The 14,170-nt window shown below is 42.7% G+C and overlaps 1 protein-coding gene across 1 annotated transcript in view; it reads right to left on the reverse strand.

Annotated features, from left to right (window-relative positions):
- Positions 1 to 14,170, reverse strand: part of NEGR1 (neuronal growth regulator 1) — a 293,934-nt gene that overhangs the window by 106,446 nt on the left and 173,318 nt on the right. The window contains exon 3 of the mRNA XM_059821760.1: positions 1,304 to 1,429. Within this exon, the coding sequence (XP_059677743.1) occupies positions 1,304 to 1,429 (126 nt within the window). The remainder of the gene's footprint in view (positions 1 to 1,303; positions 1,430 to 14,170) is intronic.

The raw sequence follows: 14,170 nt of genomic DNA on the forward strand, positions 1-14,170 counted from the left end.
ATTGACTCTCCCTGTACCACGATACCTTTGATTAGTCTTTTCCTCAAATTTCATTTTCAGTTCTCATTGTGGTAAATGTAATGGGTCTGCAGCTGAATGATCACGTTTTACCTCTCAGTCCTCATTCTCAGTCCTTTGGTCAAGATACAAAATCACTGGGTTCACTGAAAGCCCTTGTGATTACATGCACTAATTTTGTCTGAATTCAAGATGAGGAGGATATAATTCTTCCTCAGACCCCTTCTCCAGCCTGAGTGCACTAATCCTCCCTTTCTGCTTTTTTCCTCTCCAGGAAAATTGTAACAGCTCCTTTCTGTAGACAATCTAATGCTTTAAGCTATTACTCTAAAGTATCACCACGGTTTCCAATAAAATTTTATTTGACATTTAGTTAAAATCCATTTTCTGCTACAACTGAATTTTTTTCCCTAGTCCCTTGATGGACACTTCAAGCAGAATTCATTGTCATTGTCTTAAAGGTCAAAAGTTGTTTTTTTTTAAGATCTTGCTTTGTAAAGCAAACTGTTACTCAGGATTATGAGACACTGCAGTAAGCTGTGACAGTCCATGAAACCGTTTTTCCCTGCAATTACATGGATTTCGTAAAAGTTGTGTGAGCAAACAAAGACCTTCACTGCAAAATCAATTATCATTGTAGAGTCCCTATAAAAGAACCAGTGCAAGACCAGGTGGCTCTGCACCCAGTCAACCAGCGTAGAGGTGCCTGTAACGTTAGCTACAAGTTTTCCTTGAATTATGTTATGAGGAATTAGAAGTATAAATGGAAATATTAAATAGAAACTATGCTTTTAGATGCCATTTTGTTTGTAACTTTTCATGCACATAATTTAATTTGTTCAATAAAACCATTCTAATAAACTATGCTGTATCATGGAATAATGGTTCAGTGGTAGTTACATTAAATTAAATCTATCGCATGATGTGTTAATGTTTTAAACTTTCACTCCTGCTTCTAGAGAGCCCTGTGGGTTCTTGATTATTTCCTTGTTTTGCTTTTAATTGGAATTGTTTGATAAATGCCTGCAGCCTGTTAAAATGGGCTTAAAAATATACTCGTATTTAGGGTGCCTTTATTTCTACGTTCCTGTGTTATAGTAGGATTATAGTTTTCACTGATCTCAGCTGAAATCTGAAGAAGCTTTTCTTTTCTGAAAGTCTAGTTAGGCACACACTTTTTAAGGCATAAAAAGGGCTGCTGTCACACTTCAGAAAACTGGAAATGCAAAGCCTGTTACTGGTGGAACGTTGCAGAAAGCTCCAGGTGACAGAGAGTTGTGCTTACCAGACGGAGAGATGTGTCTCCAAGAAATGGAAGGCTCTGGCTTCCCCGTGGCCAGGCACACCAGAGTAACATTGCTTCCTTCGTTCACAACGATGTCACTCGAAATACGAAATATCTTCGGGGAAACTGGAATGAAACAAGGAGAAAGTTGTAAGGGAAAGCTGGGGAATCAGTGCAATCCCACCAGAGCACGGATAACTGAGGAGAGCCGGGATACCCATATTGCCATTATTGATAAAAATACATGCAGTTGTTGAAATATAACTATGCAAAAACCTTGTTTAGGTGCAATCACAGCTATTTCCATCATGTTTGCAGTAGCTCAGCCATGGATTCAAAACACTACAAATAAGAAAGCAGCAATGCCCTCTATTTTGTGTAAAACAGGAATTGCTAACGAGTTCCCAGTAAACTGCTACTGATGGATGCTCTTGCTCAAGAGGAGGTTGAGCTTGCTCATGACAGTTTGAAAAGAAACTGAAATTAAATTTTTCTTGTACTTTTAAAAATAATGATGCCTATTACATCTACTCCGTGTATACTTGAAGAGTCATATCTGTTCATGGAGAAGGCTAAAATACATTTCTTTCTGTTGCTTTGTATTGCTTTTAGGCTTGCAGTAGCAGCATGGCTAAGAAGAAAAAAAGCTTGATTTTTTTCTTCCATTTCATCAGCAGAATTCTTCACTAAACTCCATTTTCTGTGCTGTTTATACATCTGGACATAAGAGAACAGAGTTCTACATGAATGGAAAATGATGGAAAGCAATAAATGGCCTATCCTTAAGGGAATGCTTTTCTTCTTGTAATGTTACACAGGGAGGAATGGAGCTCGGGGTCCCAGCAATGAAGGCAGGAATTCTGGATTTCAGAATGAGTCTTTCTTTCTAAAGAAATATAGATTTCTTTACATGTTTTATTATTACATTTGATATAGAAATCAAATCAATGCAGTACCCCATTGATGTTTCTGAAAAGCACTATTCCCTATATGATAAATAACAAATTTTGTACAAATATCTGTAAAAGATACAGATCTTACATGTGGGTGTTTCAGAACCTTCTGCAATGACAATCAGTGTGCTCTGCAAGGTAAATGGGTACCAATAAAATGAGAAAAAAAAGAAGTTTATTATCTTCCATTTTCCTAACCAAAGTCTTTGCCCAAATGGAGCTTTACTCTCCTGAATGCTACAGTCTTGTCTCACTGGTTTGCTCCACTTTGTCACAGCCAAAATCCCACCATCTGGACCCATACATACACCCTTGCAACCATTTCAGCAACCTGGAATACGTTATTCACACCCTTTCAATGTACTTTGAAAAGTACAGAGCTTTTTCATACGCACAGACTGGTTCTGTGTGCTTTGGGATCTCCACCGGCAGACGCTCCCCAGCCCTTTCCCTGGCCCAGTGACTGGAAGTACTTTAGTCATAGAAATGAGTTGGGGTCAGACAGACTTCAAAAAGCTGGAAGTACTCAGTGCTTGCTTGTGGCTATGCATTTGTGAGCAAAGAAAATTACAAGTCTATGTAGAGTATTTTTAATTAGCAGAAAAACATTGTCTTTACGGAAAATGAAGGACTGGGGAAGGCTGAACTTTCCCCATTTCCTAAAGGAGTGAAGTTCAGTATTATCCGCCTTTGAAGGTTTACACAATCACTGGAACAGAGATATACTTCTGAATTTGCCAGAGTTTAGCTCACAAAGGTGATAATCCACTCCTCGCTACTTCACTTGATGACCTGAAAAAGCATGCAGACATTACAGACCATTTTTAGGAGCTGAAACATACAGAAGAGTTATCTCCATATAAAGGCAAAATTCATTAATCAGATCTCTTTGCAGATCCCTGCAATGAACCCGTTACTTAACCTCCTGCAGAAGTCTCTCCTGACCGTGAACAGCCACCACCTACGTGCCCACCCCATGTCAGCTATGTTATGACATGGCCCTTCCTCGGGGTCCCCCGTGCCCTGAAACGGGGCGTTGTTAATACAGGTCTCCCCCACCCCCCCGTCCCAGCCCAAGTTAAATGTCATTAACATTTCAGCTTGGCAAGCGACAAAACCTTGAAAGGAATTGTTATTTCTGTGTATAGAGTATGAAAACCATCTACCTCCTAAAGACAGCTGGTGAGGGATCATTCTATCCAAAATGTAGAAATCCATCTGAGAGCAGACTATCATGAGTAATGTGGCATACGCAGTGGCTTTAGGCAGTCTACAATATTTTAAAAATGTTTTCCTAAATCTGAGCTACTTATTTCTTTATCCTTCAGGAACGAATGTACTTCCAGAAAGTCAAGTGAAGGAATCGAATAACTCAAAACAGTTCTTCTCATGGGTAACTATATACAAATGACTGATGCAATATCTATTTGGAACTGTGGAAATATCTTCCAGATTAAGTAAATGTTCCGCTGTAAGATTTCCAACAGCATTAAACTCCTTATTCGAGGTTCTGCCCCTTTGAAGGTAGAAAAAGAGAGAGATTTGCTCCTGTTGTGGCATTGCTGAAGCAGTACCATAGAGGGATTTTTCACGCCTGCCACCTAACGCTGTTTATCCAGGTGATTTCTGTTCACCTTAGACTTGTCACTAAACATAGAGGACATGGCTGGAGCCTGCTGTGCTGCCACGATGGCACCTGGGCGGCCAGTACAAAATAAAGCAAGCTAAAGGAGGTCTCCTGGTGCTCAGGCTGTGCCAGGGTCAGGATTAGGTTTAGTCCGGTCTCTTCCCTGCATCCATCACCAGAAAATGGGCGGGTGAAATACCCACTCATTGTTCAGTATACTGATTCAATCAGTGTGACTGATAAAAACAGACCAGAAATACAGTAACACTAATGTCGGTGGGAATGAGGAGCTCTTGGCATGCTCTGCTGCTGGACCTTCAGCATAACTACTGTAGGTCCTGTGAGCAGAGTGGCATAAGGATCCAGCAGAAAACCTGGATCATACAAGCAACTGTAATCAAATCTACAAAAATACCAATTTCCAAAGAAAAAACACTGACAGTCCTGCCATAAGCAGGAATCTGGAATTGAAGTAATGGGATTTCATTCAGTTGACATAGATGAACAGAATTTCTTTTCCAAGACAAGATCGACACGGTCTACTCTTTTCTCTGCTGCTCATTGCAAGTGCTGCCTTCACCCTCCTCTGCCTTTCCTCATAAGGTTTTACTTGCTCTTTATCACTCCCCTCCTTTTGAGCTGTCCCCTTCTCACAAAAAGCAGCATATTCTCCCTAATGCTCAGGCTCCCAGGCCTTGATTTCCTCCTGCAGCTCCCACTCTTCCCCTCTCCTCCTTGTTTTAGGACAGCCATTAACTTTGGGTGCCAGTCTCGCCTTTCTTGTAGGTTTTGCCTACCATGTTCAAACCCCAAATCTGTAGTATTGTCTCAAATATTGTAATTTTGATAAAAGTGTATGTTCTAATGAGAAACGGTTTGAGAAACATTGTACATGTAAGCTGCGGTTATGGAGCGCAGAATTTGATATGAACAAAATCCAACCGTATTAACAGATTTGTGGAATATATGGCCAGAGAGGCCACTGGGATAGTTTAGTCTGAACTCAGAAAGTCACAGGCTCTAGAAATTTTCCCAGGAGCCTGACAAAAGTATATGTTTTAGAAAGCTGTCTAATCTTACCCTGGCAATTCCAGGTGATGTTCACACTGCCACGTCTGATAAGCACTTTCAGCGATTAAATACCCCCTCGCTGCCGGGAAATAGCATCTTAGTTCAAAATTGCATTCCACTAAATTCAGCTTTCAGAAATCCGATCTTATTATGTTGTTGGCTGCAAGACTGAACATCCTCCTTGCTATCAAGTATCTTTTCTATGACTAAGGACCCGTACAATGCGACAAATCAACTCTTCATCTTTCTCTGCAGAAGATTTGAGCACCACAAGCTTAATTTTTGTAAGGCTTCCTAGATAATATTTGTTTCTCTCTTTTGAGGAATATTGGAATCACCCTGAAATGTGAACAGTGGAACAAGGCATAACCGCCTAGCAAGAGTCTTTCCAATGCCATATACAGAGGTAAACCCACTACTTTATCTCAGCTTTATTTCCTCTTTCCCTGTGCAGTTATTACCACATGGACTATTATTCCTATTATCCCTTCAGCTCCTGCGTGGTCAGCTGTGGAGGGATGGAGGGGGCGGGAGGCACTGAAGGGAAGAAGATGGCTTGCTGCACGGATCTCCTGTGTGGTTAAAAATACCAGCTACGCATGCTGCCCCAATAACGTAAATACCTGGAGGCGCCTCCTGGTCCCATTGCACGGCCACCTGTGATTCCCTCCTGAGCAGTACTATGGGAACCTCTTCTTAATTTCCTCTTTAAAATTGCATATCTTGTAGGTAAAAACTGGTGTCCGCAGCAGGAGGAGGGAGAAGAGCAGCATCCCTGGGGCTCTGCCGCAGAAGGACCTGCCTGCTCCGTCTAATGGCATCCTCTGGTTTACGTCATGGCAGCTCTGGTAAGACTTTCCCAAACCAAACCGCCCCACCGGTGGCTGACGAAGACCTGCGTTTTCACCTGGCTGTTTGGAGGGCCTGCTTTGTCCGACCAGATCTGCTATCCCTGAAACCTGACTGATTGATGCTAACAGGAATCGAGTCTCTGGCTGCCAATGTATTTTAGCTTCTTCTTCTTCCTGGAGTCCAGAATTATGTGTGCCATTATTTTGCAGGGGACTGACATTGAGTCTATAGTTCATTGCAGAGTCTTACTTCTCATTTTCAAGGACTGGAATTCTATTCTCAGTTACATTGATATGTACATAAATGATGCAGCGTAACAAAGCTTACCAGCGTAGTGGGAATGAATCTAGGCTAGAGCTGCTTTTTTAGCTGCTGTTGCTTTTTAAACATGGGAGAGGATGTCATATTTTCAGCACAATTTAAAATTATCAGGTAAATAATCTGGGGCCTCAGCATAAGTGCACCCATCTTGTTTCTTTAAATACATTCCCCCTGTCGAAATGTCCAATCAAAGTCTATGTAGTATCAAGATTACAACATATGTGGCTGGACATACAGCTCTGTTTCTTCAGAAGGTTTCCCCAGATAAAGGTGATGACAAGTTATGAACTACATTTTTTACAGTGACATTCATTAAATCATATGGTAGCCAACTGCCTTTTCAGGTTATAATGTAATCAATCCCACCCTATATACAGAATATAGCCAGTCCCAATAGAACACGCGAAAACTGTGAGAGGAATGGGATTATAAGTACAGAAGTGTTACGTCTGGGACTTTGGCAAGAGAGATTTTACCAGCAGAATCTAAGGAATCACCTGCTTCATCCCTCCCAGGTGTTGCAAGTATAGCTTTTGTGCTCATATTGCCTTAGCTGAATCTTTGTATGCTTGCTTTTCAATGAAGAGGGACTTTTGTGGCGAAAGGGAAGTATTATATAGCCTCTTTTCCAGAATCCCCCATACCCTTAAGTTCTTCATCCAAATCCTGGGCTGCGCTCCCCACCTCTCTGTCTGCAATGATAATTTGATTTTTTTCCTAATTACAATTTCAATGTTAAGCAATAAACACAGGGCGGGGGGAGAGAAGATGCTCCTTTCAGCAGCTTAACTGACCATCTCTTTTGGACTGGAATTAATTTGTTGACCAATCCATCTGTGCAAATGCTTACGCATTTCTAACTGCGAACAGGCAAACAGCAACGTGCACAGGGGTTTGCAAAACACCGTTCACCACGTTTCAGAGCCCTCCTGCGCTAGGCACGCAGCTCTGCTTAACCGCGGTGTTCGAGCACAAAAGATGCTGTTTAGGGTCCGAGCTGCAGCGGAGGGCAGCGAGAGCGCGCGGTGCAAGGGACGCTCACGGCGAAGCCGTGCGTCACCCAAGCGCCTCGGTCTGTTCTGAGTCAGCTTTGCTTCCGCAGAAGCTTTAGCATTCAATCAAACACACGTGTTTCTAAAAGCCATACAAATCTCGGAAGGCAAAGTCCTCCCCTCAAGAGCGCACAAACACCCTTTGAGCATCGGGGTTTTGGCAGACCGTTGGCCTCCCTGGGAGCAGCCACCAGCCCCGCGCGTACCTGCTCCCCTCCCCTTCATAGCACAGCGCTGGCAAGTTTCTTCTCTTTCCCAGATTTTCTGATATCGCTGCCTGCAGCAATCGGCACAGACAGGTTACAACAGCTTTTGGCATGCCCCTGCACACAGGAGGAATTTGCTCCTCCAAATTGTATTTCCTGCTCCTTCCCATAAATCCCAGAGTCGGACATTTTCACCCAAAGGGCAAATCAACAGCATCGATTCTCTTCCTGCAGCTGTTTGGAGCCTACGGGACGTGAGTGCACACAGTCCTTGCTGGTGTGTGCTCCCTTCGCAGCCCCATCCATTATATCCAAAATACGCAACGTCTGTATATAATTTTTAAAAGTACAATATTTTATAATAGCATTTATACTATGTATGAGACTACGGTTATAAACACGTAAGGTGTGTTGCATTTTTATTAGGGAGAGAGAAACTCTCTGCTGTAACGATCCCTCCCCAATGCCATGCTCCATGACCCTTTTTCCGACACTGGGCAGGCACGGAGCACCCACTGGAAGGCCACCGCGTTTCATGACAGCACCACAGAGACTCCTGGCATAATTGCCCGCCGCCGACTACAGCACTTTCCTCTCTGACTTCATTATTTGTGCCTGTATCTCAGTGAACTCTTTTTCCCCGTGCCTGTTAGGCGATCTATTACAGAACTACAACTGAGCTTTCAATATGCAAAAAAGAAGACATCGCAGGCGGGAAGCTCTGTGACTACGGCACAGTGTTTGAGCCCTGTTTTTATACCCCGTGATTCTCTGTGCTCAGCGTCGCACAGACCACACACCCCATCGTCCTTGCCTCGGGGGACACGAGAACCCAGTGGACAAACCCTCTCCAGATTTTGCTAAAGACTGGAAAGTCTGATCCAGAAGAGGCGTGCACGCTTTTATTTCTCGATGAGGGTTATCATCAGGAATTTTGCAGTCTTTCTAAGGGAAGATTTGAACTGTGACATGGTAGACGTTGGAGAATTTTCCAGATTTACCCAGTGCAGATTAAGTGATTTTCTCTTAAGTACGTGCTTTGTTCATTTTCTAATTGTCTGGCCTCTTCTTTAATCTAGGTTTTATAGTGGGGAAATCAAATAAAATCTAGTAGAAGATGTCTGTAAGTCTTATTACAATGACACTGAGCAGGTTGCATCGTTTATGCATTTCCAAAATAGAATTAGAAAATAAATGAATACAAGCCATACATTAACTGAGATGACACACAAGTAAACACAGAAGGGCACTCCTGCTGTATAATATAATTCTGTAAAATTACAGAAATTATACAATATGATCTGGTACACATTAAAAATTGTAGATTTTCTTTTTATCAATGATTTCCTAGGAGGATCTTCTTTCCCATGATAGAAATTGGCTTCTATAGTAAGTATTTCCAGAACCTCACAGTTTGAGACAAATAATGATTTCTGGTATATTGGTATGCTGCTCATTTTTCTGCTATTTACTGACTGTTAGGGATCATTACATTCAGATCACTAAAATCTGTGGAATTTATTAATTATGACTAGAATATATATGCATAATCACAATGGAAATTTAATATTTAATAAGAATTAAAATTGTTTACTTTGTGTACATACTTCTTATGATACCTCTAAAGACTCTGATCTACGAGCAGATACAGCTTTTAATATCTGCTATGCTGAGCTCCGAGTGCAGATTAAATCCATCGCAGAGCTACATTCCAGCAACTACAGTCTTTCACCCATCCCACATGGCAACTGTGAAGGTCAGAGAAAAAATTAAATATAGCAGTGAATAAACATTTATGCAGTACGTGGATTAAAGAAATGCATATGAAACAAGATAACAAGCAAGGATGAAAGACGAATTAAGTAAATTTTGCAGAAGTAAATTTTGCAGAAGGGTCTGAAATGAAAAGCGCTTTACAGTCATCTGACATTTTTTCTTAAAATGCTTTTAAATTAATACCTGCCCATTTAGGACAAGGTATATAGGCTGTCTGTAGAAATTAAACTGAGGAGGCAATCAAAACTAAACTTCTGCTTTCTATAGTTTTACCAAACCGCCCTACTGTGGGGACAGCGGGGCGAAGGGCCCGAGCGAGGAGCCCGGGGGGATTGCCCCAAAGGCAGAATCCCTCCCTTGACAGGAGGCAGCACAAACGGGGCTATAAGTGCAGTTGTGCAATGCATGGCGGGTGCCAGGGTGGTCATGTAAGATTCAGCCCGGTACAGGATCCCTGATGCTGCCAAACACCAGTGACAGGCACGGAGCACCAGTGCGGTGGGAGAGCAATGGAAGGAAACTCCTGCAGGCACCTGGAGCAGCTGAAGAGTCATTGCTAAGTGATGGCCAAGCAACTGCGAGGCTGCAGAACCGATTTCCTATAACCCACCTGATGGTCTGATTTTCCAGTGAAATATTTGGAGTGATTTGGGACCAATTCCCCATTTGCAAATTTCGAATTAAAGAGTTGCCTATGTCACATCAAACATTAAATGGACTTTAGGCTTGGATCATTTTCTGGGAGTCAAAATAAATCAAAATCACAGCCAAATATTTTTGTTTTCTAAAACAAATGAGAAAACTTGAATGGTTATTTTTTGTTTTGCTGATGAAATTGGAGGTGATGCTAAAGATTCTGGAAAAAAGATTTACATTTCAGTGAAGCTTCATTTTCCATCCAGAAAGCAATCTATTACATTGCTTACTTAAATCTTGATTAATTGAGAGAAAAATATAGAGCAAAAGAGGAACACGGTGGAGCAAATGATAGTTCAGCCTCACAGGTAGTCATGCAGGCAATGCGACATCCCCAGTGTTACAGCAGGATCCTAAGGTGCAAACCCATCCTTACGCAGTTTTAAATCTCCACCATCCCCTTCTTTCATGTGCCTGGATGAATGCATTCTCTGAAAGGTTTCTACAAATGACCAATAACAGGAAAATTTCAGCATTTTCCGTTATTTCCTTTCTCCAATTCTTTGCTGCGAATAGTTATCGTACTCCACTTTAATAAGTAATTTGTCAACTTTATAGGAGAGAAAAAAACCCAGGGAACATACTCAAAAAAGTTGTTTACCTAGTCAGTTTGCACAGTGTTTTGTTTAAATATTTACCAAAGCTTATATCCACTACAGCATTAAATAGATGAATCACCTTTATTAGAAGTGCATACCAATAGAGTGTGGCATGAGGGACACAGTGACATGTTTATTTTCCCTTGGGCTGTTTATAACAGAGAGAAATAAATGTGTTTCTGTTTCCAGAAGCAATTAAAACAAATGGCATGAGAATGAAGTTCAGACAAGCCTTAATAGCGAGCTACTATAAAAGCAAGCGTGCAACAATAACGATAACGTTAATAATAACAATCACAGTTTTATTTCACCCTGATGCCACTAAAGTACCATTCATTGGAACGAGTCCATCAGCTCCAAACCAGCTCCTAAGTGATAACAACCCACGGCCCAAATCTTAAGGTCTCGAAGACAAACAAAACGGAGGCACCCGGCATTCGCCGTCGCAGAGGACCCCGCGGCTATCTTCGCAGAAGCTGCCGTGACCTGCAGAACGCTGCCCAAATGGGCTTCTGCACGCAAAGTGGGCTTTGTCCCTGTCCCCCACCCAGGTCCCCCCTGCCCTGACCGCCTGGTGCTGCTCTGAGCAGCCGTGGCCTCGCCGCGCATCATCGGGGGCGAGTAATTGCTTGTGATGTACAAACCAGCTTGTAAAGCACTGGGGACTCCTTGGTGATAATAAAAACCGCTATCTCAATGTAATTTGTTACCATTAGTAGTCAGGAAACGCTAGCTGAGCTGCACTCTTAGCCGAAATCTAAAAAAAGAGCTCAGGAGAGGAGAGGCTTATTATCTTCTCAGGCTCCCTGCGTTTTAATTTCCTGATGGGATGTTTCTCTCTGGCATTTGGGAGCAGACGACCCTCTGATCCCACCAACCGGATGAATCCCACAAGGCTCCTGGACAGCCACGCGCCCCTTCCCACCCCTCCCGCAGCGCGGGGCAGGGCAGGCGCTGAACGTAACGACAGCACAGGCAGCACGTCCTCGGCAGAAGGTGGTGGAGACTCCATGCTCCTCCTCCCACCGGCACGCACCACCCCTTGGGGAAGGGCACTAAGGCAGCGTGACCATCTCCAGATCTTCCTAGAGCCCGTCTTTGAATTTTTTTCCAGGTGTACACAGGTTCCGTAACATTTTCTGTACATCTGCCTCTTAAAATTGAAAAAAAAGTCTGAATTTAGCTGTGAAAATGCAAAATACATGTGTGGCGTGGGGTTTTTTGAGATGTTTATCAGAGATAAAAACTCATCAGGTCTTGACTTGGTCTAATAATCCCTAGCAATTCATTCCACAAACAGTCGGCAGCAGGTCCCTGGCTCAGTTCCCCACTCACTCCCAGGCATGGCAGTGATGGGACCACGGGACAGACCTGGCTGTGACAAGAAACGTTTCCTCTGAGGTGGCCAACGCAGTCAGGGCCAGCGGTACCTCCACCCCAGGCTTCTCACCCCTGTGGCAACGGGACAGCTCGCCCGCAGCAGGCAGGGATGCTGCATTCGGCCGTGGGGTTACCGTCAGCTGCGTCAGTGAGCCCCACGTTGCTGAATGACCTGCGTGACCTGAGCGGTCTGCTGTAGATACTGGAAAAAATTAGGAGAAACATTGATTTCTCTCTGCAGACAGAATAATTTATTGCTTTGCTTTCCTAATATGCATATTGATTTCATTAACTTGTATAGTATCTAGAAATCACTAACATGGCATAAGAAATAGATTACTGTTCCTCTTTTTATGGCTTGGACATAATAATTCGTTTTTATGACAAATACATAGAAAAATTAAAATGTGCTTATGAGGGTTATTAAAACCAGTGATGAACTCCATTTGCCACTAATTGAGAATCTATACGACTTTTCAGTTTGCAGCCATCAGATCCCCCAGCGTCTGGGAAACCTTCCGCTTTACAAATGATTCTGTTTTCCAAAAGTTTTCATAAATTTTAGCATATGCACTTGCATGAAGATTTCTTGCAAGAAAGCCCTAATTTCCTATTCTTTCCTTCTCTTACTCTTTCCATTTTAGTCAGAAGGATGAAGCAACCTGTGACTGAATAACCAGACACAACCATACCACTCAAATGGGGGGGGGGGGGGGAAGGAAAAAAAAAGGACAATTAATAAAAGGAAAGTTTTTAAGAAAAAAAAATATCGCAGGTTGAAATGTGATTATTAAGAGTAAGTAATACGTTTGAACCGTATGTGAATGAAAAGAGGCGGACTGCATTAACAGCTAGCGGGGTCTTCAACAGGCCATTCGACCATCTGCAGCGCTCATCAATAACCATCACCAAGCAACAAAAAAGTAGTAATATTGCCAAACGCAAACCGCTGTGACTACTGTGAGGTGTATTAATTAGCAGAAACAGATGTAACTTATTTCCAGGAGATTACGCTGGCTGGTATCCCGCGCAGCAGTTAATGCTGCTAATCCAGCACAGTGGCTAATTAGCCAGAGAGTTGTCCATATGTGCTGGCAAAGCTTCATCACTTGCTCCTGACCCCCGTCCCAGCTATAAACCCAAGCCTGCTTCCATGTGGTATGGGAGAAGACACCCTCCAACCAGTGGCTTCATACAGAAAGTAGAAGATACCAAATACTTGTGAGCCCAAACTAAAAATGGGAAGATTGCAAAGAATCCCCTTCCAGGCTGGCCTTTGCACAGATTACTAGCAGTCAAGTGGTTAGTGAACGGAAGTCACAGTGTTATAATGCAAAATTCATAAGTTATCATAAATCAGTGCGCCTCGAATGCTCCAAGAAGCAAGAAACTATTTCACTGTTTTAAAACGCCCTTAATTTTGTCAAGGTTTTTGAATTATTTATACCTACATTAATCCTCCACCTCTCTGGCAAACATGTACACCGTTTTCATCCTCAGACCTGTAAACAATTTTTATCCCCTACACACCTCTAAATGCCACATCTAAAATACCTTATTTTAAAATAAAAAGGTTTTTTCCAACAAAATCGTTTTTATAGTTCAACATACTGCACCAGAGTATCTATCATAAGAAAGATAATTGTGCTTCTTAGAGTTGGAAAATCATTTGTCAACACTTAAAAAAACCCCAACCCTGCTCCACTTTGACATACTTTTTTTTTTTCAGAATGCACTAGAGTTGCCACACAAGAAGTATTATTATATCCTCCTCCTCTGCTCAGCCCTGGTGAGACACATCTGGAGTGCTGGGTCCAGGGCTGGGCCCCCCTGGAAAAGAGAAGCCCAGCGAGAGCGGAGCGAGCCCAGGCAAGGGCCATGAAGGCGACGAAGGGCCTGGAGCATCTCTCCTCCGAGGAGAGGCTGGGAGCGCTGGGGCTGCTCAGTCTTCGCAGAAGAGAGCTCAGGGAGATCTTAAGATTAAGGTTGCCACGGGAGTCTTACCAAGGTCCAGCTGATACTCTCATCAAGCAGGAGTAGATGAGCAAGAGTCAATCAACAGCAAAGACTTACATTTGTATGCAGTTTGTTGAGTTTAAAACAGAATTTGAACGGCTGCATTTTAAAGGGTCTGGGTTTCAGAGAAGAAACCCTTCATGGATGAAGTCCCATCCCAAATTCCCAGCTTCAGGCAAGGGCAAATAAGGTATTTCTTTGGGAAGGAAGTACCTTGGAAGCCAAGATAAGTGGAAACTGCAAATTACAGAAAAATAAAAGTTCAGAATTTTCAAGCTGTATTCATCTAGGGAACCTGTTAATGGCCCACATGCCCAG

This window comes from Gavia stellata, chromosome 10 (assembly GCF_030936135.1).
Source record: "Gavia stellata isolate bGavSte3 chromosome 10, bGavSte3.hap2, whole genome shotgun sequence".
NCBI lineage: Eukaryota > Metazoa > Chordata > Aves > Gaviiformes > Gaviidae > Gavia > Gavia stellata.